The sequence below is a fragment of the Scyliorhinus canicula genome, chromosome 3, assembly GCF_902713615.1.
Source record: "Scyliorhinus canicula chromosome 3, sScyCan1.1, whole genome shotgun sequence".
NCBI classification, from domain to species: Eukaryota; Metazoa; Chordata; class Chondrichthyes; order Carcharhiniformes; family Scyliorhinidae; genus Scyliorhinus; species Scyliorhinus canicula.
The window spans coordinates 104,120,358-104,146,696 of record NC_052148.1 but is presented as its reverse complement, the minus strand read 5'-3'; the positions used below and the strand labels follow the sequence as shown (position 1 = coordinate 104,146,696).

Below are 26,339 nucleotides of genomic sequence, written 5' to 3'. Positions count from 1 at the left end.
AACTGTATGTGAGGAGTTTGCACATTCCCCCCATGCCTGTGTGGGTCTCACCCCCAGAACCCAAAGATGTTCAGGGTAGGTGGATTGGCCGTGGTAAAATTGCTCCTTTAATTAGAAATGTTTTTAAAATTCTGGTAATACTCTATGTGATATAATTGTGGGAGCAGTATCGTCTCAAGAAATTTGGTTATTCAAAGAGAAGGCCAATGTCCTTAGGATATTAAATAGGAATTTGGATAGATCAATAATGTTAGATCTTCACTTAATTGTTCAACCAGTCCAATTTTGATGTTCTGTTTTTAAAACCATGGAAATACCTAACACAGCAGGAAACCATTCAACATGTTTTACCTGAGTTGGCGCTTTGCTAGAACAATCGAAAACGAATCCAACTTGACATCCAACATAACCGTGTATATTTCTCTTTTTAAAATATTTATCCATATGTTCCTTAAAAGGTGCAATGGTTTATGCTTTAGTTACTCCCTGTAGAAAAACACCCTATGCTCCAAAACATCCACTGTAAAAAGCAATTAATCCTAATGTTCCTCCTCACAGTTAGGGCAGAATAGTCCTCTCTTGCCATCAGCGGAATTTATGGCAGGCAAGGGTGGACGATACAACAGGATGAAAAAAATGAGTTGCCTGACATCAGGCAATAAGACCATAAGACATAGGAGCAGAATTAGGCCACTCGGCCCTTCGAGTCTGCTCTGCCATTCAATCATGGCTGACACCTTTCTCATCCCCATTGTCCTGCCTTCTCCCCATAACCCCTGATCCCATTATTGATCAAGAACCTATCTATCTCCGTCTTAAAGATACTCAGTGATTTGGCCACCACAGCCTTCTGCAGCAAAGAGTTCCACAGATTCACCACCCTCTGGATGAAGAAATTCCTCCTCATCTCAGTTTTAAAGGATCGTCCCTTTAGTCTGAGATTCTGTCTTCTGCTTCTAGTTTTTCCTACAAGTAGAACATCATCTCCACGTCCACTCTATCCAGGCCTCGCAGTATCCTGTAAGTTTCAATAAAATCCCCCCCTCATCCTTCTAAACTCCCAACGAGTACAGACCCAGAGTCCTCAACCGTTCCTCATACGACAAGCTGGTCATTCCCGGGATCATCTTGTGAACCTCCTCTAGACCCTTTTCCAGGCCAACACATCCTTCCTTAGATGCGGGGCCCAAAACTGCTCACAATACTCCAAATGGAGTCTGACCAGAGCCTTGTAAAGCCTCAGAAGTACATCCCTGGCCTTGTATTCTAGCCCTCTTGACATGAATGCTAACATTGCATTTGCATTCCTAACTGCCGACTGAACCTGCACGTTAGCCTTAAGAGAATTGTTAACAAGAACTCCTAAGTCCCTTGGTGCTTCTGATTTACTAAGCATCTCTGCATCTAGAAAATAGTCTATGCCTCCATTTCTCCTTCCAAAGTGCATAACCTCACACTTTTCCACATTATATTCCATCTACCACTTCTTTGCCCCGAACAGGCGCCAGAATGTGGCGACTAGGGGCTTTTCAGAGTAACTTCATTTGAAACCTACTTGTGACAATAAGCAATTTTCATTTCATTTCATTTTCATTTTTCTCCTAGCCTGTCCAAGTCCTTCTGCTGCCCATCTGCTTCCTCAATACTACCTGTCCCTCTACAGATCATTGTATCATAGAACATAGAACATAGAACAGTACAGCACAGAACAGGCCCTTCGGCCCTCAATGTTGTGCCGAGCCATGATCACCCTACTCAAACCCACGTATCCACCCTATACCCGTAACCGAAACCCCCCCCCCCCCCCCCCTTAACCTTACTTTTTTTTATTAGGACACTACGGGCAATTTAGCATGGCCAATCCACCTAACCCGCACGTCTTTGGACTGTGGGAGGAAACCGGAGCACCCGGAGGAAACCCACGCACACAGGGGGAGGACGTGCAGACTCCACACAGACAGTGACCCAGCCGGGAATCGAACCTGGGACCCTGGAGCTGTGAAGCATTTATGCTAACCACCATGCTACCCTGCTGCCCCATCTGCAAACTTAGCAACAGTGCCTTCAGTTCCTTCTTCCAGATCATTAATGTACATTGTGAAAAGTTGTAGTCCCAGCACCGACCCCTGAGGCACACCACTAGTCACCAGCTGCCATCCTGAAAAATCCCCCTTTATCCCCACTCTCTGCCTTCTGCCAGTCAGCCAATCCCCTATCCATGCCAGGATCTTACACGTAACACCATGGGCTCTTAACTTATTTAACAGTCTCCTATGCCGCACCTTGTCAAAGGCCTTCTGGAAATCTAAATAAATCATGTCCACTGGTTCTCCTTTGCCTAACTTCCTTGTTACCTCCTCAAAGAACTCTAACAGATTTGTCAGATGTATCCTGCCCTTGACGAACCGTGCTGACTCAGTCCTATTTTATCATGCACTTCCAAGTACTCCACGATCTCATCTTTAATAATGGACTCTAAAATCTTACCAATGACTGAAGTCAGGTTAACCGGCCTATAATTTCCCGTCTTCTGCCTCCTTTCCTTCTTAAACAGTGGTGTTACATTAGCCACTTTCCAGTCCCCTTGGACCCTTCCTGCCTCCAGTGATTCCTGAAAGATCACCACCAATGCCTCCACAATCTCCTCAACTATCTCTTTTAGAACCCTGGGGTGTCGTCTATCCGGAGTCCATCCAGTCCAGGTGATTTATCCACCTTCAGACCTTTCAGTTTCCCCAGAACCTTCTCCTTAGTGATGGTCTTTGCACTCACCTCTGCCCCCTGATTCTCCTGGAGCTCTGGCATCCCACTGGTGTCTTCCATTGTGAAGACTGATGCAAAGTAATCTATTCAGTTCCTCTGCCATTTCTTTGTTTCCTATTATTATTTCTCCAGCAACATTTTCCAGTGGTTCAATGTCTACTTTTGCCTCGCTCTTACCTTTTATATATTGAAAAAAACTCTCCCTATCTTCCTTTACATTACTAGCTAGCTTGCACTCATACTTCATCCTCTCCCCCCTTACTGCTTTTATGGTTGTCCTCTGCTCGCTTTTAAAGGCTTCCTAATCCTCTGGCTTCCCACAAATCCTTGCCACTTTGTATGCTTTTTCTTTCGCTTTTATGCTGGTTCTTGACTTCCCTCGTCAGCCATGGATGCTTTGTCCTCCCCTTAGCATGTTTCCTCCTCCTTAGAATGAATTCCTGCTGTGCCACCTGAATAACCCCAAAATTCCTGCCATTGCTGTTCCACTGTCTTCCCTGCTAGGTTCCTTTTCCAATTAACTCTGGCCAGCTCCCCTCTCATGTCTTTGTCGTTACTCTTATTTAATTGTAATACCGTTATATCTGGTTGCAGCTTCTCCCTGTCAAACTGCAGGGTAAATTCTATCATATTGTGGTCACTGCTCCCTTAGGATTCTTTCACCTTAAGTTCCCTAATCAAGTCTGCCTCATTGCACAATGAGGTGGGATCTTCCTCTCCCAACATTCATGGTGGGGTTGACATTCCTCCTGAAGTCCAGTGGGAACCCATTTCGCATCTCATGCATGCTCATTAAAATCCGAACAGACTGGAATCATGCACCCCTGTCAAATCTTCCAACTCATCATGGCAATTTATATTTTTCCGTTACCCAACCGTACATACGTGGCGTGCACCAGGTAAGGAAGAATTTTCTAACAATTAGCTTACAGTCAAAAGTGCCTGCACCTCTGGAGCTGACCACAGGTATGGTCTGCGTAAAAACAAAGCGGGAGAGGTCTGGAGCAGACGGCGGGTTGTGGGTGTAAGACACAAAGGCCTGGGGCAGGATCCAGAGGAGATGAAAGAGAGTGGGGGTGGAGGAGACAAATTAGAGGCTCAGCACGAGAATGGGGGGGGTTCAGAGAAGACGTAGGTAGAGGTGGTATGGAGAATTGGGGGAGGGGTAAGAAGGCATAAATGGGTACGTGGGGAGTGAACGTGGTGGGCCCAGAGGTTTCAAAGAGAGTGGTTAGTTGAGTCAACATTCAACTCCAGGGGGAAGAACTGAGGGTGCTGATGAGGATGAGATGGTGACTGTGAGAGAGGGAAATGTCATGTTATGGGATCAGTGTTTGGGTAAGGCAGGCATAGATTTCATCTGGAGAGTCATCGAGGGGGGAAAGGGTGGTGACACAGATTACAAGAGTTTCAGGGGGATCAGAGTTATTGGGGTGGCTGAGCATGAATGGAAGGCATGTCCAAGTTGACCATGATAGGATCATGTGGTTAATCTTTCCATCGTGCCAAAGTGTCTCCATGGAGTCTCAAGGGCAGTGGAGGCACGCTTAAAAGTATGAGTGAGAGGCCACTTGCACATGGCAGACATCACCCTTGTCAAAGATTCCTGAAAGGATGGTGCACGCATGACCATTAAAACAACGAGCAGCAAGAATAAATCCAGTAAACTTCCAAACAGTGCAAGCTAATTAGCACAATCCAACGGCCACGTTGTGCCTGAAAAGCAGCTTGCCGCAGCACAACGAGGGGAGTACAGGAGCTGAGTGACCTGGAGGCTCAAATGCACAATTCTCTGAAGGTGGCCAGGCAATTTGAAACAATTGTTAAGGGCTTACAGCATCCTTGGGTTTATAAATAGAGGCATAGGGTATAAAAGCAAGAAAGTGTTGCTACATCTCTACAAATGATTGGTCAGACCACGTTCAGTTCTGGGCACCTTATTTAAGGAAGGATGTTAAAGCCCTAGAAAGACTGCAGAGGAGATTTACTAGAATGATACCAGGAATGAGGAATTTTAGATACAAGGAAAGATTGGAGAAATTGGGCGTGCTCTCCTCAGAGTAGGAAGATTAAGAGGCGACCTTATTGTGGTGTTAAAAATTCTGAACATTTTTGACAGAGTAAAAAAGGAGATTTTGTTTCCATTAGTGGGTAAGTCAGTGAATAGGGTTCACAATTTCAAGATGGTCAGCAAGAGAGCGAGGAATGAGATGAAGAGAAACTTTTAGAGGGCTGCAGAAATAGAGCTGGGGGATGGGATTAACTAGGTTGCTCTTTTGGGAGCCGGTGCAGACATGATGGACCAAATAGCCTCCTTCTGTGCTGTAAATAACAAATTAATATAGCCTAAGATACTACATGCTTCATGAACTGCTCTCTCAACAGGTTCTGCCATCTTCAATTACTTAAGTAATATTTACCAACGTCACTTTGTTCCTGCACCCCGTTTAGAGTTTCTCCCTTCATGCACCCCGTTTAGAGTTTCTCCCTTTATACTGCCTCTCTATATTATTCATGCAAAAATACAACATCACACACTTCTCTGCATTGAACCTCATCTGCCACTTGTTTTCCCATTCCATCAACATGTCTTTGTCCTTTTGAGTTCAAGAATATCCTCATTACAGTTGACAATGTTTCCGATCTTTGTATCATCTACAGATTTTGAAATCATGCCATGAACGCCACAGTCTAGGGGCGGAATTCTCCGACCCCCCGCAGGGTCGGGGAATCGCCCGAGGCCTTCGTAAATCCCGCCCCTGCCGTGGCCGGAATTCTCCGCCACCCGGGAATCGGCGGGGTCGGGAATCACGCCCCGCCGGTCGGCGGGCCCCCCACGGCGATTCTCCGGCCCGTGATGGGCCGAAGTCCCACCGCTGTCAGGCCTCTCCTGCCGACGTGCTTTAAACCACCTCTGTGCTGGCGGGAGCAGGCGGCGCGAGCGGGCCCCGGGGTCCTGGGGGGGTGGGGTGATCGGACCCCGGGGGAATGCCTGCAATCGGGGCCCACCAATCGGCGGCGGGCCTGTGCCATGGGGGCACTCTTTTTCTTCCGCCACGGCCTCCACCATGGCGGTGGCGGAAGAGACCCACTCCACCGCGCATGCGCTGGTGGTGACGTCAGCGGCCGCTGATGCTCCGGCGCATGCGCGGACTCACGGCGACCGGTGAAGGCCTTTCGGCCAGCCCTGACGCCGATCGGCGTGGCGCCAAAGGCCGTTGGTGCCAGTCGGTGGAACAGGAGCCACTCCGGCGCAGGCCTAGCCCCTAAAGGTGCGGAGAATTCCGCACCTTTGAGGAGGTCCAACGCCGGAGTGGTTGGCGCTACGCCGAGACCCCCCGCCCCGCTGGGTAGGGGAGAATTTCCCCCCAGGTCATTAATATACATCAGGAAGAACAAGGGTTCCAACACCGACTGCTAAGTTTGGGTGCTCTTTCTCCATTGGCCGAATGACCTCCTGGGTATTGAGTACAAGAGTCGGCAGGTCATGTTACTGTTGTATAGGACTTTGGTTAGGCCATATTTGGAATACTGCGTGCAGTTCTGGTCGCCACATTACCAGAAGGATGTGGATGCTTTAGATAGGGTGCAGAGTGGGTTCACCAGCATGTTGCCTGATATGGAGGGTGCTAGCTATGAAGAAAGGTTGAGTAGATTAGGATTGTTTTCATTGGAAAGACAGAGGTTGAGGGGGGACCTGATTGAGGTCTACAAAATTATGAGAGGTATGGACAGGGTAGATAGCAACAAACTTTTTCCAAGAGTGGGGCTGTCAATTACAAGGGGTCACGATTTCAAGGTGAGAGGGGGAAAGTTTAAGGGAGATGTGCGTGGAAAGGTTTTTACACAGAGGGTGGTGGGTGCCTGGAATGCTTTGCCAGCGGAGGTGGTAGAGGAAGGCAAGCTAGCATCATTTAAGATGCATCTAGACAGATATACGAACGGACGGGGAACAGAGGGAAGTAGATCCTTGGAAATTAGGCGACAGGTTTAGATAAAGGATCTGGATCGGCGCAGGCTGGGAGGGCCGAAGTGCCTGTTCCTGTGCTGTAATTTTCTTTGTTGTTTGTTCTTCTGCACTGTAGTCATTCTGTGGATAATTGGGCATGTTACTCCAGTTGAAACTGAATCAGTTATTTCTAAAAATTTATCATAACTTTGTTGCTTTTGGACTCTATGGACTAGAATTTTATGGAGTCATGAGGATTGTAAAATGACAGGCGGGACCAGGATATGGAAGTCAGGAGGATTCCAAAATGACGGGTGAGACCAGGATATGGAGGTTGTCTCCAGTTCTGACAAATCTAATTGTTAGTGGTAAGGAAAGGAAGCAGAGTGTGATCCATGTGGGTGGGAAACTTGAACTCAGCAGGGTTTTTGAACTTAGTGCTGAGTTCAAACAAGCTCTATTTTGGCTGTTGTAAGGACCTTTAAGGAGGAGATGTAAATGCTCTTGAAAGGCCGATAACATGCATAACAGTCATACATCCTGGGGCTGGTTTAGCACAGGGCTAAAGAGCTGGCTTTTAAAGCAGACCAAGGCAGGCCAGCAGCACGGTTCAATTCCCGTACCAGCCTCCCCGAACAGGTGTCGGAATGTGGCAACTAGGGGCATTTCACAGTAACTTCATTTGAAGCCTACTTGTGCTAATAAGCAATTTTCTTTTCATTTTCATTTCATGTTCTGAAGTTTTTTTTAAACTTCTCACTTTAAATTTAAAGGAAAAACAGGCTGCAGCTATCAGCGAGAGTTTAACAAAACCCTCTGTTGGACTGCTTTGATTGACAGGCATAGATTAGGAGAAAAAGTAGCATCTGGTCACAGTTTCAATAGCGTTCTTTATTCACATTACTCTCAGGGCCAGCATTATGTCATTATGAATGTTTGGCTGACTTTCAAAATCTACAATTATCTCAGTAGGGTGTTTTGATATCACTTCATTCACAGGTATTCAATTAAAGAATAAGCTGCCCTGAGGTGAATTAAGAATAGTAGTTTGTTTTTATAATAGATTAATCACTTAAAGAGTTTTAAAACTGAACGGGTTTTATGAATTTGAGTTTTTTTCACTATCAATTGTATAGGAGTGAAATCTGTATTAAATTGTTAGAAGTTTTAAAAAATCTCCACATGGATCTTGACATCGGCCCATGATACTGGGTGAGTGGCTGTGGAGGTGGCATCAGGATAGAAGAGACATGAGGGGTGGATTGGTGGATAAATTGACATAGAGGTAGCATGGAAGGCATGAGGGACCATGGGTGTGGTTGGAGGCATAGGCTAGCATGGAGGCGGCATGGAGAATATGAGAAGCTAGGGGGTGGGGTCATGAATTGTCATTGGGTTGACATGGAGGTTACATGGGGCTAGGAGGGTTTGCGGGGTAGTGAAGGGGTGCGAGGGATGAGAGCAAGAGGGTCAAACAATTTCTAAGACAACTGAGATGAAGTCCCAGTGAATTGAGTCGCCTGTCCCTTGCTCTGCTTACGGGGGCAGGGGGCCCGACTTGATCTCACAAACACCCTTCTGGAGCGAAAACTGCATATTCAGGGTACTTATCACTGAGGTGAGTCTGATGAGTTGAGAAATTTCCAAATTCAAGCATTCTGCCTCAATAGCCCAAATGCAGCTCCATGCTTCTATTTATAAATGATCCCATATGCCTTTTAACCATTTTCTCAATCTGCCTTGTCACATTCAGTGCTATACACAATATATTCAGATATCTCTGTTCCTGGACCATTTATTTTCTACTGTCTCTCCTTGTTCTTTCTACTAAGATGTATCACTTCCGACTTCTCTGCATTAAATTTCATTTGCCACGTATACATCCAATCCACTGGGCTGCCTATGTTCACTTGAATCTATCTCGTTGCAGTTTGCAATTCACCCAAGTTTTGTGCCATCTGCAGATGTTGAAATTATGCCTTGTACACCAAGTTTAGGTTTTTAACAAATAACATGAAAAACAGTGGTACTAGTACCTACCAATCTCTGGGTCACGCCATTGTATACCTTTCTCTAGTCTGAAAAAGAATTGTTTGTTGCAACTCTGTTTGCTGGCACTTTGACAATTTTGTATCCATGCTTTTTTATTCCATGGGTTTTTATTTTGTTATTCTATAAAGGGCAGTTTATCAAATATCTTTTGGATGTCCATCTACACCACATCAACCACAATACCCTCATTAACAGTTCTGTGAGCTCATCAGAAGATTCAATGAATTTAGTTCAACCTGATTTTTCCTTTATCAAATCTGAGCTGACTTTCCTTAACTAATCCACACTTGTCCAAGTGACTGTTAATTTTTTTCTGGATTATCATTTCAAAAAGCTGTCCCACCAGCGAGGTTAAACTGACAGGCCTGCAACTATAGTTACTTGGTTTTTCCTTGCACTTTTTTGACAAGGTGTACTAATTGCAGTGATATTTTGGTATCACCCCAGTATCGAAGAAAGATTGGAAGAATACAGCCAATGCCTCTGCAATTGTTTTCCCACTTATTTTCCTTGGTGTCCAAGGATGCATCCCATCTAGTCCTTGTGACTTAACAACTTTAAGTAGAATCAGCCTTCCTAATACCACGGTGGCACAGTGGCTCGCACTGCTGCCTCACAGCGGCAATAACCCGGGTTCAATTCTGACCTCGTGTGACTGTGTGGAGTTTGTACTTTCCCCCCGTGTCTGCATGGGTTTCGTCCGGGTGCTTTTGTTTTGGTTTCCTCCAACAGTCCAAAGGATTGGCCATGCTAAATTGCCCCTTAGTATACAAAAGGTTAGGTAGGATTACAGGGTTACGGGGATAGGGTCGGGGCGTGGGCCTCGGTAGGGTGCTCTTTCCAAAGGTCAGTGCAGACTCGATGGGCCAAATGGCCTTCTACTGCTCTATAGAGATTCTATCATAGAATCATTGAATCTCTGCAGTACAGAAGGAGGCCATTTGGCCCATTGAGTCTGCACCGACCCTCTGAAAGAGGTCCCTATCTAGGCCCAATCCTCCCACCCTATCCTTGTAACCCCACCTAGGGGCAATTTAATACAGCCTATCTGCCTAACCTGTACATTTTTGGACTATGATTCTATGATTAACTACCTCATCTTTCACTATGAACAGCTTCTACCCTACTGCCATCAGACTTTTGAATGGACCTACCTCGTATTAAGTTGATCTTTTCTCTACACCTTGCTATAACTGTAACATTATATTCTGCAGTCTCTCCTTCCTTCCTTAGAAACGGTATTCATTGTTTGTACAGCACGCAAGAAACAATACTTTTTACTGTATACTAATACATGTGACAATAATAAATCCAATCAAATCAAAATGATTTCAGCAGCATCTCCTTTGGTAAAGACCAATGCAAAATACTCAATACCTTTGCATCCATGCGTAGTTCCCTTTTGGGTCCCTAATTGGTCCCATCCTTCCCCTTACTACCATTTACTATCTATATGCCGAGAGAAAACATTTACATCCCCTTGAAAATGAAAAAAATGAAAATCGCTTATTGTCACGAGTAGACTTCAATGAAGTTACTGTGAAAAGCCCCTAATTACATCCATACTGCCATATAAGACATTTAGTCACCCATTGTTCACCTGAAAAATAAGCGCATTGTTATTTAATTTCCATGCCACTGGGTTTCTACACCAAAGCAGAACAAAAGTGTATTCCTGCTGGCAAAGTTCCTTCAGACCCTACATCCCAGAGTACTTAAGGAAGTGGTCCTAGAAATAGTGACTTGGTGGTCATCTGCCAAAATTCTATAGACTCTGGAACAGATCCTACAGATTGAAAGGTAGCTAATGTAACATCACTATTTAAAAAAAGGGGTAGAGAGAAATCAAGGAATTGCAGACCAGTCAGCCTGATGTCGATAGTGGGAAAATTCTAGAGTCCATTATCAAAGATTATAGCAGAGCACTTGGAAAACAGTGGTAGATGCATGCAGAGACAGTATGAATTGAGGAAAAGGAAATCATGCTTGACAAATCTTCTGGAATTCTTCGAGGATGTAACAAGTAGAGTTGGTGAGGGAAGCCAGTGGATGTGGTTAATTTGGACTTTCAGAAGGCTTTTGACAAAGTCCCATATAAAGGTTTAGTGTGTAAATTTAAAGCACATGGAATTGAGAATGGTGTTTTAGCGTGGGTAGAAAACTGGTTGGCTAACCAGAAGCACGAGCAATTCCAAGCTCAGCAGAAGCATGGAATCCACACTACCCCTGCAGAACCATTTCAGATTACAGAATTCTCGCAACAGGCCCAGGACTGGGCCAACTGGAGAAAACATTCACAAGGTGCAGAACTGCTTCAGCATTACGCAAAAAAGATCAGAAAGACCAGGGGCGGGATTCTCCGACCCCCCGCCGGGTCGGAGAATCGCCCGGGGCCGGCATCAATCCCGTCCCCGCCGTGTCCCGAATTTTCCGCCCCCCGAGATCCGGCCGGCGAAGTCCTTTCGACACGAGCTGGCGTGGCGCCAAAGGCCATTCACGCTAGCCGGCGGAGTGGGAACCACTACGGCGCGGGCCTAGCCCCTCAATGTGAGGGCTTGGCCCCTAAAGGTGCGGAGAATTCTGCACCTTTGGGGCGGCCCGACGCCGGAGTGGTTCACACCACCCCAACACGGCTGGACCCCTCGCCCCGCCTGGTGGGGGAGAATCCCGGTCCTGGTTAGTGCTGTTCTTTACGCAGTAGGATCGAATCACGGACAACGTGATAGCAAGGCAGAAGGTTGATGTGACTTCAATTCTTATGAAGAAATCCTGCAAGCTTTTGATTTTTATTTCAGCATCTGTTTGGAATTTAATGATAGAGAGGGCTAAATTTACTAAAAGAAAGCAAAGACCATTCAAAAGCATGGATTTATTCAAAAATGATCTATATAGGCTGGCAGTAAACTGCAAGGACGGAATCTTAAAGGATGAGCTGATTCATGATTGGATCCTAGTCGAGGCCCGAGGCAAAGCATTATCAGATCACTTACAAGCAGGAGAGGATTTTTAAAAAAATATTTTTTATTCTCCTTTTTCACATTTTCTCCCAAATTAACACCCAACAATAAACAATAATCAGTAACGAACGTAATATCAATCCCCATATCAATAACAACGATCCCATCCAGGGGCTGTTTAGCACAGGGCTAAATCGCTGGCTTTGAAAGCAGACCAAGCAGGCCAGCAGCACAGTTTGATTGCCGTAACAGCCTCCCCGAACAGGTGCCGGAATGTGGCGACTAGGGGCTTTTCACAGTAACTTCATTTGAAGCCTATTCGTGACAATAAACAAGTTAAATTTTTTCATTTTTCCTCCCACCACACCCCAGACATTAGCCCGCGTGTTAACAAAAACAAATGACAAAAAGGAATCAGGAATCACCCATAGTCACCATTAACATATACAGTCCCCCTTCCCCGAACCCTCCCAGCCCCCAACCCCCCAATGTTCGATGTGATCTAATTCTCGAAAGTGCATAATGAATAATGCCCATGAATTGTAGAATCCCTCCATTCTTCCCCTCAGTTCAAATTTGACCTTTTCAAGCGTTAAGAATTCCAGCAGGTCCCCCCCGCCACGCCATGGCACAGGGTGGAGAGGTTGATCTCCACCCTAACACGATCCACCTTTGAGTGATCAACGAAGAGTAGGCTACAACATCTGCCTCCTCGCCCATTTCCAACCCCGGCTGGTCCGACACCCGAATATGGCCTCCCGAGGGCCCGGGTCCAGTTTCACGTGCACCATTTTAGAGATTACCCTAAACACCTCCTTCCAGTAATCCTCCAGCTGTGGACAGGACCAAAACATCTGAACTTGGTTTGCGCCCCCCCACCCCGCAACGTTCACACACATCTTCTACCCCTCAAAGAGTTGGCTCATCCTCGCCCTTGTAAGGTACGCTCTATACACCACCTTCAGCTGTATCAGCCCCAACCTCGCACGCGAGGTGGAGGCGTTCACCCTCCAGAGCACCTCACACCAGAACCCCTCCTCCATACCCTCTCCAACTCTCCTTCCACTTTGCCTTGATCCCTTCTAGCGGCGCCTTCTCCTCCTCCAAAATAGCACCATAAACCGCCGATACTATCCCCTTCTCCAGTCCCCCCGTTGTCAGCACCTCCTCCAGCAATGTGGAAGCCGGCTCTACTGGGAAGCTCTGTATCTCCTTTCTGGCAAAGTCTTGAACCTGCATGTATCTAAATATTTCTCCCTGCTCCAGCCCGTACTTCGTTCCGAGCTCCTTCAATCCTGCAAACTGACCCCCAAGAAATAAATCTTTTAGTGTCCGAATTCCTTTCTCCTCCCATCTTTGAAAATATCCATCCCCCTTCCCTGGCTCAAATCTATGGTTCCCCCGAATCGGTATTTCCCTTGACCTGCCCCCAACCCGAAGTGCTGTCGAAAGTGCCTCCAAATTCTCAACAAAGCTATTACTACCGGACTCCCTGAGTATCTCCCCAAGGGAGCGGCGCTGTCGCTAGCGCCTTCAATCCCGAACCCCTACCCAAACTCTCCTCCATTCTGACCCACTGTGGGTCAACCCCTCTGCAGTAGCACCTTTTTAATTCTGGCCACCTTCCCTCCCCATATGAGCGAGGTAATCAACCCTTCAATCTCTCTAAAAAATGGCTTTGGCAGGAAAATCGGCTGGCATTGAAAAATAAGCAGGAATCACGGCAGCACATTCATTTTAATCGCCTGTACCCGACCCACCAGTGACAGAGGGAGATCATCCCACCTTGTCAGATCAGCTTTCACCCTCCCCACCAAACTAGAAATGTTGTTACTATGGAGCCCCCCCCCCCCCCCCCCCCCCCCCCCCACCCCCCCCCCACCCCCCCACCCCCACCCCCCCACCGATCTCGAGCAACCTGCAACCCCAGGTATCCAAAGTGAGTCCCTGCCTTACGGAATGGCAGCCCCCACCCCTGGCTGAGACACCACAAAATATTCACTCTTGTCTAAATTTAGTTTGTACCCCGAGAAAGACCCACAAACCCGAAGCAGCTCCAGTATTCCCCCTATTGACACATTTGGTTCCGACACATATAATATCAAGTCAGCGGCATATAAAGACACCCTAGGCTCTACCACCCCCTCCATACCCCCAAAACTTCTTAACGCGATGGCCAATGGCTCAATCGCGAGTGCAAACAGCAGGGGGGACATAGTACATCCCTGCCTAGAGGAAAGTATTCTGAGCTGATGTTATTTGTGTGGACGCTGGCCCTCAGCTCCTTATATAATAGCTTTACCCAGTCCACAAATCTGGGTCCAATTCCGAACTGCTCTAGAACTGCCATCAAGTACCTCCATTCTACCCGGTCAAGCGCTTTCTCGGTGTCCAGTGCCACAACCACATCTGTTTCCTTCCCTTCCGCCAGTACCATAACCACGTTCAATACCCTCCTAATGTTAGAAAAGAGCTGGCTCCCTCTCACAAACTCCATCTGATCTTCACCTATCACCTTCGGGAGGCACTCTAGCCTACCTGCAAGACTTTTGCCAATATCTTTGCGTCCACGTTTAAAAGTGATATGGGCCAAGACGACCCACACTCCGTTGGATCCTTATCTTTCTTAAGTAACAGGGAAATCAATGCCTGGCCAAAGTTTGTGATAACACCCCCTTCCCTATCGCCTCCTCAAACATCCCCACCATCAGCGGTATCAGCTTATTTCTGAATTTTTTATAATATTCCACCGGAAACCATTCCAGCCCTGCCACCTTCCCCGACTGCATTATCCCAATCGCATCTTTTATCTCCTGCTCCATTATCGCCCCCTCTAATATAGCCCTGCCCCCTCCCCTAACCCTGGGTACTTCAGCCCATCTAGAAATTCCTGCATCTCCCGGCCTCCCCCAGGTGGCTCTGATCTGTACAATCTCTCATAGAATTCCTGAAAGACCTTGTTAATCTGATCTGGAGCTACCACCAACTTCCCTGCCCTGTCCCACACCTGGACAATTTCCCTTGCTGCAGCCTCCCTACGGAGCTGACCCGCCAACATACGCCTTCTCTCCATGCTTGTAAACTTCCCCTCTTGCTCGGCTCAATTGGTGTACCGCTTTCCTGGTAGATAGTCTGTCAAAGCGCGCCTGGAGTTCCTTCCTCTTTTCCAACTGCGCTGGGTCCCTTTCTTCTGCATATCTGTCTACCCCATTGTCTAGCCTAGCCTTGAACGAGATCACCTCACCCCTCACCACCGCCTTTAAAGCCTCCCAGACAACTGCCTTTGACACCTCACCCGTGCAGTTAAAACCTACATATTCCTCGATTACTTTTTAAATTTTGTCACAGAACCCTCGGTTCCCCAACAGTCCCACATCTAACTTCCACCCTGGCCTCTATAACATCCCCTTCTCTAGTACCATATCCACCCAATGTGGAGCATGATCTGATATTGCAATTGTCGAGTACTCCGACCCCTTAACTCCAGTCAGCAGCGCCTTCCCCACCATGAAAAAGTCAATTCGCGAGTACAGCTTATGGACCGCTAAGAAAATGTGTACTCCCGCTCCCTCGGGTGCAGAAACCTCCAATCTATCTATATTTTGCTGTATTCTCTGACAGTCCGCCTCGCTATCTGCAACTCCACCAATCATAGTATCATCTGCAAACTTGCTCATCAGACCACCTATACCGTCGTCCAGATCATTTATGTATATCACAAACAACAGCGGTCCGAGCACAGATCCCTGTGGAACACCACTAGTCACCTTTCTCCATTTTGAGACACTCCCTTCCACCACTACTCTCTGTCTCCTGTTGCCCAGCCAGTTCTTTATCCATCTAGCTAGTACACCCTGAACCCCATACGACTTCACTTTTTCCATCAACCTGCCATGGGAAACTTTATCAAATGCTTTACTGAAGTCCATGTATATGACATCTACAGCCCTTCCCTCATCAATTAACTTTGTCACTTCCTCAAAGAATCCAGACCCCCCCCCTCCCCCCCCCCCCCCACTATCAGCTTGTGAGTGTCCAAGTCGGGGATGGCCCCACACACCATCGCGAATCCCACATTGTCCCAATTGGGACCATATACACTTAACAGCGCCACTAGCCTCCCCTCCAGTGCTCCGGTCACAATCACATACTTACCCCCCACTGATCTGCAACCACCTTCTCCATCTGGAACCGTACCCTTTTGCTGACCATTACCGCTACCCCTCGAGTTCTTCCGTCAAATCCAGAGTGAAACACCTGACTAACCCAGCTGTTTTTAAGTCTGACTTGGTCCTTCACTCTCAGCTGAGTCTCCTGCAGCATTGCTACATCGGCCTTCAAACTTTAAAGATGCGCAAGCATCCTTGACCTCTTGACTGGGCCTCCCAGCCCCCTCACGTTCCACGTGACTATCCTAACTGGGGGTCTCTTATCCACCATCATCATACCACTGGGCCCTGCCCCATGAGTCTGACCTGTTCCTTTCCATTATTAACATCGAACCCCCTCCCTCCCTCCCTCCCAGAATTCCCCCCTGCACTTCCCCTCGAACAAATCTCAGCCAGCATCGATCCTCCCCCACCCCTCCACTTTCTCACGTCATAGGCCCATCAAAACCTGATAACCAGGTTCCCTCCAATGTCTGCAGACCTCCTCTCTCCTCACCTCTGTTCACTAGCCGACTTTAGTTAGCTAGTGCGGGTAGTCCTCCTCTCCCCCAAAAAAGCATACTGTCCCCTCCCACCCAGTCCCAGAAGAAAAAGAAAAACAATCTAACCCATGCAATTCAATGAAATAACATATAACCGTTGCAACAAAAAAAAGGAGCGAAAATGCCAATCAAACCAAACAAAAACTTAAACTCTATAACAAAGTGAAGTCAAGTAAATTACAGTAGAGGTCAGCGAAAAGAAAGTTATAACATTTATACATTTTCCAGCTCTCCAATCACAGTCCACGATCTCTCTTCCAGCTCCACTCCTCACTTCTGTCCCAAGCCTTCTGCTTTCATGAACGCCTCAGCCACCTCCCCCATTTCAAAATAAAAATTGTCGGCATTGGACGTCACCCTCAGCTTTGCCGGGTATACCATACCAAATCGCAGTCCCTTGTTGAACAGTGCTGCCTTCATTCGGCTGAACGCTGCTCATCTCTTTGCTAACTCCACCGTCAAGTCCTGGTAAATTCGAACTCTAGCGCCATCCCACTGCACCTCCTTCTGCTTCGCCCAGTTTAACACCTCCTTCATGTGGTATTTATGGAAGCAGATAATTTGTGCTCTCAGTGGCACGTTTACTTTGGGTATCGGCCTTTACGACTGATGAGTTCGGTACAGTTCATAACGGGAGGGGTCTTCACCCTCCCCCATCAACTCGGCCAGCCTCTTTGCAAAGTACTCAGTTGGCCTTGAGCTCTCTGCCCCTTCAGGTAAGCCCACAATTCTCAGATTTTGCAGCCTCGAGCGGTTCTCCAGGTCCTCGAGCTTTGCCTGGAGTCATCTGTTGAACTCCACCACCTTCTATAGTTCGTCTACCATCGAGGTGAGCTGGTTGCTGTGCAGCGACCTGGCCTCCTCCACTTCCTTCACCTTCTCACCTTGTTCTCTCACCTCGGCCGATGTCTTTACCACATCCACCCTCACCGGGCAATTGCCTCCTCCATCAGTGATCTCAGTGCGACTGCCATCTCCTTCCTCAAAGCCTCTATGTGCCTCGCAAACTGCTTTTCCAGCTCCACAGCCATCACCGCGGTCATCCTTTCCACTGTAAGTGGTGCGGCCCCACCATGCAGTCCGGCATCTGCCATCTTGTCAGCGCTTTTACCAGTCCTCTCCTTTGGCAGCGAGCCCTCGTTTCCTCCCTTCTTCACAGCTGTTTTTGGCATCCCTTAACCACTTAATGTTTTTCTTCTTTCTTCAATCTCGAAAAAAATAATAAAATAAATTTAAAAATTAAATTTAAATTTTTTTAAAAAATAATTAAACAACTTTTTAAAAAAAAATTAAAAATTTAAGTTCAAAACATCTCTTCTCCCGGGACCGGACTTCAAACATCCTAAACATACATTTTCAGCGGGGGGCCACCCAGTGTGCGTTGCTCCCCCTCTACATCTATGCTGGATTCAGGCCTTGCCTCAGGCCACGCTCCTCCCCCGCCACTTGCTTCGGGCTCGATGCCCCTGGTTCTCCGGTCATGGGGGTCCCTACCAGCTCGAACCGGCGCCCGTCCCTCAGGCCCCAACGGACGAAGAAATCCCGTCCGGCGAAACCACGGGGATCCCCCCCTGGAAAACACCAAAATACCGCGGACCGCCGGGAGCCTGTGACCAGCGCGCAAGCAGGAGAGGATTTAACATTTGTAAAAGCAGTGCAAATTGCGAGGCAAAGAGAACTCCGAAAACAGAATCAAGTGTTGCTTGCAGGGAAGTGGAAAAGATTGAGCAAGACCATTTAGTTTATACACCATAGAAGAGAACGTGAGTCAAAGCCTGTGGTGATAACCACTGTAGATATGCATACTTGCAGCAGGGGGATGTATGGCTGTACCTGTAATGCAGGTTCCTCCGGTAAGCCCCTGCCGGCTAGCTCTGCCCACAGGAAGCTTGTGTATAAATATGCGTGTGAGTCACTCAGACCCTGGTCTTCAGTCGCAGCCGAAGGAATAGCATCACACAGCAATAAAGCCTCGATTGAATTTGTCTCTCGTCTTTGAGTGCAATTGTTAGCGCCACAATTTATTGCTGTGTGATTTTCCGTACACCATGGACATCCGAATCAAGCCTGACCGTCTGCAGCTGGATCCGCAGTTGCCCCCCGCCAGGAAAGACTTTGTTCACTGGCTTGCAGTCTTCGAGGCCTACATCTCTTCAGCGGACCCTCACCCGACGGAGGCTCAGAAAAAGCAACTCCTGTACTCCAGACTTAGCTCCAGTGTTTTTCCGCTAATTCGAGATGCGACTGACTACACCAGAGCAATGGAACTGCTCAAGGAGAACTATGCACAGTCGACGAACACCCTGTCTGCGACGCATCAACTCTCTACTCGCGTCCAGCAGCCGGGTGAGTCGATTGAGGACTTCTGGAGGACCCTTATACCTCTGGTACGAGACTGCGACTGCCGGGCCCTCACAGCCATGGAACACTCGACTTACTCATGCGCGATGCCTTTGTTACAGGCATTGCATCGGACCCCATCCAGCAACGACTGCTGGAAGGGGCCGCCCTCGACCACGCGGCCACAAAGACTTTCCATGATGGCCGCCTCCCGTAGTGCGCGATCTTACTCCGCTAGCCGCTCGGCCCACCCGTCCTACCCCTCGTGGACCCCTCAAATGGCCCCCCAGGCCCATCCGTCCTACCCCTCGTGGACCCCGCAATCGGCCCCACCAGCAGGTGTCCCTGCGCACTACGCCTGCGCTGCTCGCCGCACCGCGCTCCCTGGGGGTCCCCACTGTTACTTCTGCGGTCAGCAGAAGCACCCCCGCCAACGCTGCCCGGCCCGCACCGCGACCTGCAAAGCTTGTGGCAAGAAAGGCTACTTTGCAGCGGTGTGTCAGTCCCGGAAGGGTTGCCGCTATCGCGCCCCCGTTCCCCTCACCTCAGCCGATCGCACAATGGGCCCTGCCGTCCGCTTCCCCCGACCCCACGTGCGATCAGTGGGCGCCGCCATCTTTCGCCGCCCCGCCACGTGCGCTCCAAGGGCGCCGCCATTTTGTCCCGACCCCACAACGTGCGCTCCATGGGCGCCGCCGTTTTGTCCGCCGCCACCTTCTCCCACACAGGTACTCCAGACGCCGCCATTTTGTCCTCCCCGGGACGGGGACACGGGTCGCTACCGCTCCTCGTCGGACTCATCTGACTCGACTGCTGATCGCCCGCTACTCGCCTCTGTTACGCTCGACCAGGTGCGTCCTCGCAACCTGGCACCCTCTTCCACATCGGTGCTGGTCAACGGCCACGTGACCTCCTGCCTCATCGACTCCGGGAGCACCGAGAGCTTCGTCCACCCGGACATGGTAAGGCGCTATTCCCTTGCGGTCCATCCCGCCAACCGGCAGATGTCTCTCGCCTCCGGTTTCCACTCTGTCCCAATCCGGGGTTTCTGCCTGGTTAAACTTAATGTACAGGGCGTGGAATTCGACCGTTTCCATATGTACATTCTCCCCAACCTCTGCGTGTCACTCTTACTAGGCCTGGATTTCCAGTGCAATCTCCAGAGCTTCACCCTCAAATTCGGCGGACCCCTACCTCCCCTCACCTTTTGCGGCCTCGCGACCCTCAAGGTCGAGCCTCCCTCACTCTTTGCAAATCTGACAGCAGATTGCAAGCCCGTCGCCACCAGGAGCACACGGTACAGCACCCAGGACAAGGCCTTCATCATGTCCGAAGTCCAGCGGCTGCTTCGGGAGGGTATCATCGAGGCCAGCAACAGCCCTTGGAAAGCGTACCCCCTCCCCCGCATTTCTGATATGGTCAATCAGATTGCACAGTACCGGGTCTTCTCTACTATTGACCTGAAATCCGCCTACCACCAGCTCCCCATCCGTAAATCGGACTGTCCCTACACTGCCTTCGAGGCAGACGGTCGTCTGTACCATTTTCTTAGGGTTCCCTTCGGCGTCACGAATGGAGTCTCGGTATTTCAAAGAGAAATGGACCGAATGGTTGACCGGTACGGACTGCAGGTCACCTTCCCGTACCTCGACAATGTCACCATCTGCGGCCATGACCAGCAGGACCATGACGCCAACCTTTCTAAATTCCTCCACACCACATCTCTCCTTAATCTCACGTACAACAAGGAGAAGTGCGTGTTCCGCACAGACCGCTTAGCCATCCTCGGCTACGTAGTCCAAAACGGACTACTGGGGCCCGACCCCGACCGCATGCGCCCCCTCATGGAGCTTCCACTCCCCCACTGCCCCAAGGCCCTCAAACGCTGCCTTGGGTTCTTTTCTTATTACGCCCAGTGGGTCCCACAGTACGCGGACAAGGCCCGCCCACTTATCCAGTCCACACATTTTCTCCTCTCGGCCGAGGCACAACAGGCCTTCGCACGCATTCGATCTGACATAGCCAAGGCTGGGATGCACGCAGTAGACGAGACACTGCCTTTCCAAGTAGAAAGCGACGCTACAGATGTCGCACTTGCCGCCACGCTGAATCAGGCAGGCAGACCCGTGGCATACTTTTAATGCACCCTCATCGCCCCTGAAATTCGACATTCCTCTGTTGAAAAGGGGGCCCAGGCAATCGTTGAAGCGGTGCGCCACTGGAGGCATTACCTGGCCGGCAGGAGATTCACTCTCCTCACTGACCAACGGTCGGTAGCCTTCATGTTCAACAACACGCAGCGGGGCAAGATCAAGAATGACAAAATCTTGCGGTGGAGAATCGAGCTCTCTACCTTTAACTACGAGATCTTGTATCGCCCTGGCAAGCTCAACGAGCCTCCAGATGCCCTCTCCCGAGGTACATGTGCCAGCGCACAAGTGAACCAGCTCCGTGCCTTGCACGAGAGCCTTTGCCATCCGGGGGTCACTCACTTGTACCATCTAATCAAAGCCCGCAATCTGCCCTACTCCGTCGAGGAAGTACGGACAGTCACCAGAGACTGCCAGGTCTGTGCAGAGTGCAAGCCGCAATTCTACCGGCCAGATCACGCGCGCCTGGTGAAAGCGTCCCGCCCCTTTGAACGCCTCAGCGTGGACTTCAAAGGGCCCCTCCCCTCCACCGACCGCAACACCTACATCCTTAGTGTGGTCGATGAATTTTCTAGGTTCCTCTTCGCCATCCCATGCTCGGATAAGACGTCTGCCAACGTCATCAAGGCCCTGGATTCCATTTTCGCCCTGGATTCCATTTTGGCCCTGTTCGGTTTCCCCGACTACATCCACAGTGACAGGGCATCCTCATTCATGAGTGATGAGCTGCGTCATTTCCTGCTCAGCAGGGGTATCGCCTCCAGCAGGATGACCAGCTACAACCCCCGGGGAAACGGGCAGGTAGAGAGGGAGAACGGGACGGTATGGAGGGCCGTCCAGCTGGCCCAACGGTCCAGGAACCTACCAGCTGCTCGCTGGCAGCAGGTCCTCCCTGACGTGCTCCATTCCATTCAGTCACTACTGTGCACCGCAACTAACAGTACATCCCATGAACGTGTTTTTGCCTTCCCTAGGAAGTCTACATCCGGGGTGTAGCTCCCGACGTGGCTCACGACTCCGGGCCCAGTCCTTCTCCGTAGGCATGTCCGGCACCACAAGTCGCAACCCCTGGTGGACAAAGTACGCCTTCTCCACGCCAACCCTCAGTATGCCTACGTGGAGTTCCCCGATGGCCTCCAGGACACAGTCTCGCTCCGGGACCTGGCTCCCTCAGGTACTGATCCCATGCCCACGCTCCTTTTTCCCCCCGCGCCACCCTCCTTTTCCCCGCCGCCCCCCTATTCGTTCCCACCAGGTCCATCCCTCGTCCCCCTGCCCACACTGGAGGACAGGGAAGATTCCGGCTTGCTCTCGGAGTCATCCAGCCAGCACCTACACCGCCAGCACCTGCACCGGCATCGCCACCACAGCTACGCCGATCACAGCGGAATGTTCGACCACCGGTTCGGCTCAACCTGTAACCTGCTGACTGCATGGACTCTTGGTTTTCTTTGTTTGGACCCTTTTGTAAATATATCGTCCCTTGTATCATAGTTACACGTCACCCCCGCCGGACTCATTTTTACAGGGGGTGAATGTGGTAATAACCACTGTAGATATGCATCCTTGCAGTAGGGGGATGTATGGCTGTACCTGTAATACAGGTTCCTCCGGTAAGCCCCTGCCAGCTAGCTCCGCCCACAGGGAGCTTGTGTATAAACATGCGTGTGAGTCACTCAGACCCTAGTTTTCAGTTGCAGCCGGAGGAATAGCATCACACAGCAATAAAGCCTCGATTGAACTTGTCTCTCGTCTTTGAGTGCAATTGTTAGCGCCAAAAAGCCTAAGCCTGACAAAGTGGGGAAAACGTGTTGTCATTTTGAAATGTCTTTGGTGTGGCAGGAACAAACTGCACAAGGAAGAATGAGAGTGCGACAATTGTGGAAAAGCTGTTGCTTGAAAACACTGACAATCTAAACCGAGGGAGAAAATGTTAAAACAGAGCCACATACAAGAAGGGGAAGAACCACAAGCAAAGGAACTAACCTTCCTGGGGGAGGTAATTGATACGGAAAACAAGAACACAAGAAATAAAGCAGGAATAGACCATATAGCCAGTCGAGCCATTAAATACAATCATAGCTGATCTTGGGGTGCAACTCCACCATCCCACCCACTCCCCATAATCACTTGATTCCTAAGAAAACAAACATTTGTCTATCCCAGCCTTGATTGTATTCAATGATGGAGCATCCAACTCCTCCGTGGTAGAGAACCCCAAAGATTCAAAATCCTTTCAGTGAAGTAATTTCTTCTAATCTCAGTCCTAGATGATCGGCCCCTTTTCTGAAACTGCGCCACTGTGCTTTAGATTACCTAATCAGAGGAAACAATCTCTCAGGTCTATCCTATTGAGCCCCCTCAGAATCCTATCTGCTTCAATAAGACCACCTACCATTCTTCTAAGCTCAAGAATATAGGCCCAATTGACTCTACCTCTCATCAAAGGACATCCCCTTCATCTTAGGGACCAATTTAGTGAATCTCAGAAAAAACAATGGGCAGCTGGAAAAGCCTCATGCGAGGCAATTCATCATCATAGATTTTACTCTGATTTACTGGCAGTTTTACAATTAAAACAATATATTGGTTTCTACAGGGGAAGGATGGATATGTGATGTTCCGGAATTGTCAATGGCTGGTTGATACAGAAACAGCTCCCAGTCTCTCCAGTGTTGTCATTAACCATTTTGAATCAGTAAAAATTGTTCAGGGACTCAAGAAGTGTAAATCAGGACATCGGATGAGTTTAATCAAAGTCTCCCATGCTGCTTCCATAACAGGTACATTTATTTGCTTTAGTTAAAGGGATTAATCCTTCATAATCCACAAACTGAAATTGTTTTCCTTGCAGTATGATTTTCTTTGTAGTATATTTTACAGCAACCAATGTGATAGGCTGTACCTCTATGTCTGATCCTGTGGGTATGTAGAGGTAGACGGTGTCAATTTTTTAAAAAACTGTCCCTTAAAAAGGCAAACTATTGGATTTCATTAGTAATCATTCAGAAAATAAATTATATAGTTTTACCAAACACAGTGAGGTTATTTAGCCTATTGTGTCTGTCCCGTCCTTCTGAAAGAGCTATCTACTTCCATTGCCAATTCCCCATGCTATTTAGAATAGTTTTGTTTCACATATTTTGCTTCCATTATTGCTTTTAAAAAGCTAGGCAAAATAAATTAAATTCTCTCTTATTTTGATACTTTATGCCCTCTATTGACCCATTAAGCAGTGAAAATAATTTGTCCCTTTTTACTTTATCCTTGAACAAGTTTTGAACTTGAAATTTGAATATCTCGATTAAATTTCTGTAATGAAAAGAGCCTTTCCAAAAGCACTCAGAATTTTTCAATAAATATTTGTGTATGTATAATTAATAGGATTCTAGTGTATCTGACAATACATTTGACATTCAATGATGTGCTATAATACTGAGAATAGTTCATTGGTGTGCTATAATACTGTGAAAAGTTTTGATAAATCTTTAATACATTATACATCTGCACGTTATCAAAGCAATAAAGTAAATGGAAATTTAAAAACTACAATTTTAATACTCACCCCACATTATCATTCAGAATATATTTTACATTCAAAAATTTTAAACATCAATAAATATAATTCATTTCAACCAAATTTAATGCACAATAATTTTGCATAGTCTGGATACAGACTTGTATTTAAATATTGACCAGTTAGAACAGTAGAATTCCTACAGTGCAGAAAGAGGCCATTTGGCCCATTGAGTTTGCACCGACTCTCTGAAAGAGCACCCTACCAAGGCCCACTTCCCCACTCTATCCCCGTAATCCCGTCTAATCTTTGGGCAATACGGGGCAATTTGGCGTGGCCAATCCACCTAACGACATCTTTGGACTGTGGGAGAAAACTGGAGCACCAGAGGAAACCCATGCAGACACTGGGAGAAAGTGCAAACTCCACACAGTCACCCAAGGCTAGAATTGAACCCGGTCCCTGTGGCTGTGAGGCATCAGTACTAACTTCGTGCTACTGTGCTGCCCCTCAATGCGAAAAACCTAAAAACGGGATAAAATTCAACTTTTCTCAACTATGACCCACTGGTAAAATTGCATTCTCAAATGTTGCATGTTTCAAAGCCAGATATTCTTATGATTTTGTTTGTGATTTGCTGACTACAGGAAAAAAAGGCATTTGTTTTGTTTTTCATTAGCCACATACTAATGGTAATTAAATTATTATTATTCCTTAGATTTTGAAAAGAAAGCTGACGACAAAATTATAGTTGCTCCTGTCCCTGATGTGGAAGGAAGAATATATCATGTCACCAAGGACATGAAAAAACACCTCAAGCAACTACGTTCTGAACGAGAACTAGGCCAAAGGACATTTCCATTAGATCTCTGCAGCGCGAATAACTCACTCGGTTGTGAATTGAAGTAGTAAAAACAACTCAAAGCTTTGTATTTTTAATGCTTAATTTAAATTCTATTTCCAAGTAAAATCTTTTAACAAAGTTATTCTTTTCTGAGTTTGAGCAAATGTCATAGCACAACTTTGTAAACTAGTAAATATATGCAGGTTTTTTATGCAAAACCAGCCAAACGAATTCTTTTTAAAAAAAAAAATTTTAATGGGTGATTGATGTGTGGTTTCCTTGTACAGTAGTCCCCCTTTATAACGCGGGTGTTGGGGTCCAAGACCCCCACCCGCGTTGTAACCGAGCCGCGGATATCCATGATGGGGGTTTTAAATTTATTTAAAAATCTATGCTAGCGCTTCCCATTGAGTGTCTACGGGGGGGGGGAAGAGGTCAGACCCCCGAAGACTCACAATGGGAAGCGCTAGCATAGATTTTTAAATAAATTTAAAACCCCCATCGAGGATCCAATTAAAATTTCAGCGGCCGGCTCACTTTGATCCGGAGAGAAGCTGCTCTCACTGAAATCAGCCGGCCGCTGAATTGACACTGCCCCTGCTCTCCTCCCTCCAATCCAACTTTTAAGTTTTAATGTTTCTGATTGGAGGGAGAGAGCAGCCGGCAGTGTCAATTTCTTTTTTTCCTCCGGCTTGCCCCCTCTCCCCCCACATCCTCCAACTAGACCCCTCTCCCCCCACACCCTCCGGCTCGCCCCCTCTACCCCCCCAACACCCTCCGGCTCGCCCCCGCAGGGGGGTCTCCCCACACCCGCAGGGGGGTCTCCCCCACACCCGCAGGGGGGTCCCCCCACACCCCCCCCCCCTCCTCTCCCCCCCCCCCCCCCCCCCACACCCGCCCCCCCCCTCCTCTTTAGATTGAATCAAGACAAGATTGTTTTATCATTTTAATTTGTGGCATCTATGAAGAAATCATAAAAGTTTGCAAAATATATCCTCATTAATGAGCATGTAAACATCTTTGTATCTTTATAGTTGCTGGATTTTTGAATTGTAG

The 26,339-nt window shown here is 48.1% G+C and overlaps 1 protein-coding gene across 5 annotated transcripts in view; it reads left to right on the top strand.

Annotated features, from left to right (window-relative positions):
* Nucleotides 1–25,561, top strand: part of LOC119962848 (mannosylglucosyl-3-phosphoglycerate phosphatase-like) — a 99,174-nt gene extending 73,613 nt beyond the window's left edge. For all 5 annotated transcript variants that reach the window (XM_038791014.1, XM_038791012.1, XM_038791013.1 and 2 more), the window contains 2 exons: nucleotides 23,522–23,705; nucleotides 25,158–25,561. In XM_038791014.1, coding sequence (XP_038646942.1) covers nucleotides 23,522–23,705; nucleotides 25,158–25,348 — 375 coding nt within the window. In that variant the 3' untranslated portion in view covers nucleotides 25,349–25,561. The remainder of the gene's footprint in view (nucleotides 1–23,521; nucleotides 23,706–25,157) is intronic.
* Nucleotides 25,562–26,339: the final 778 nt, after the last annotated feature.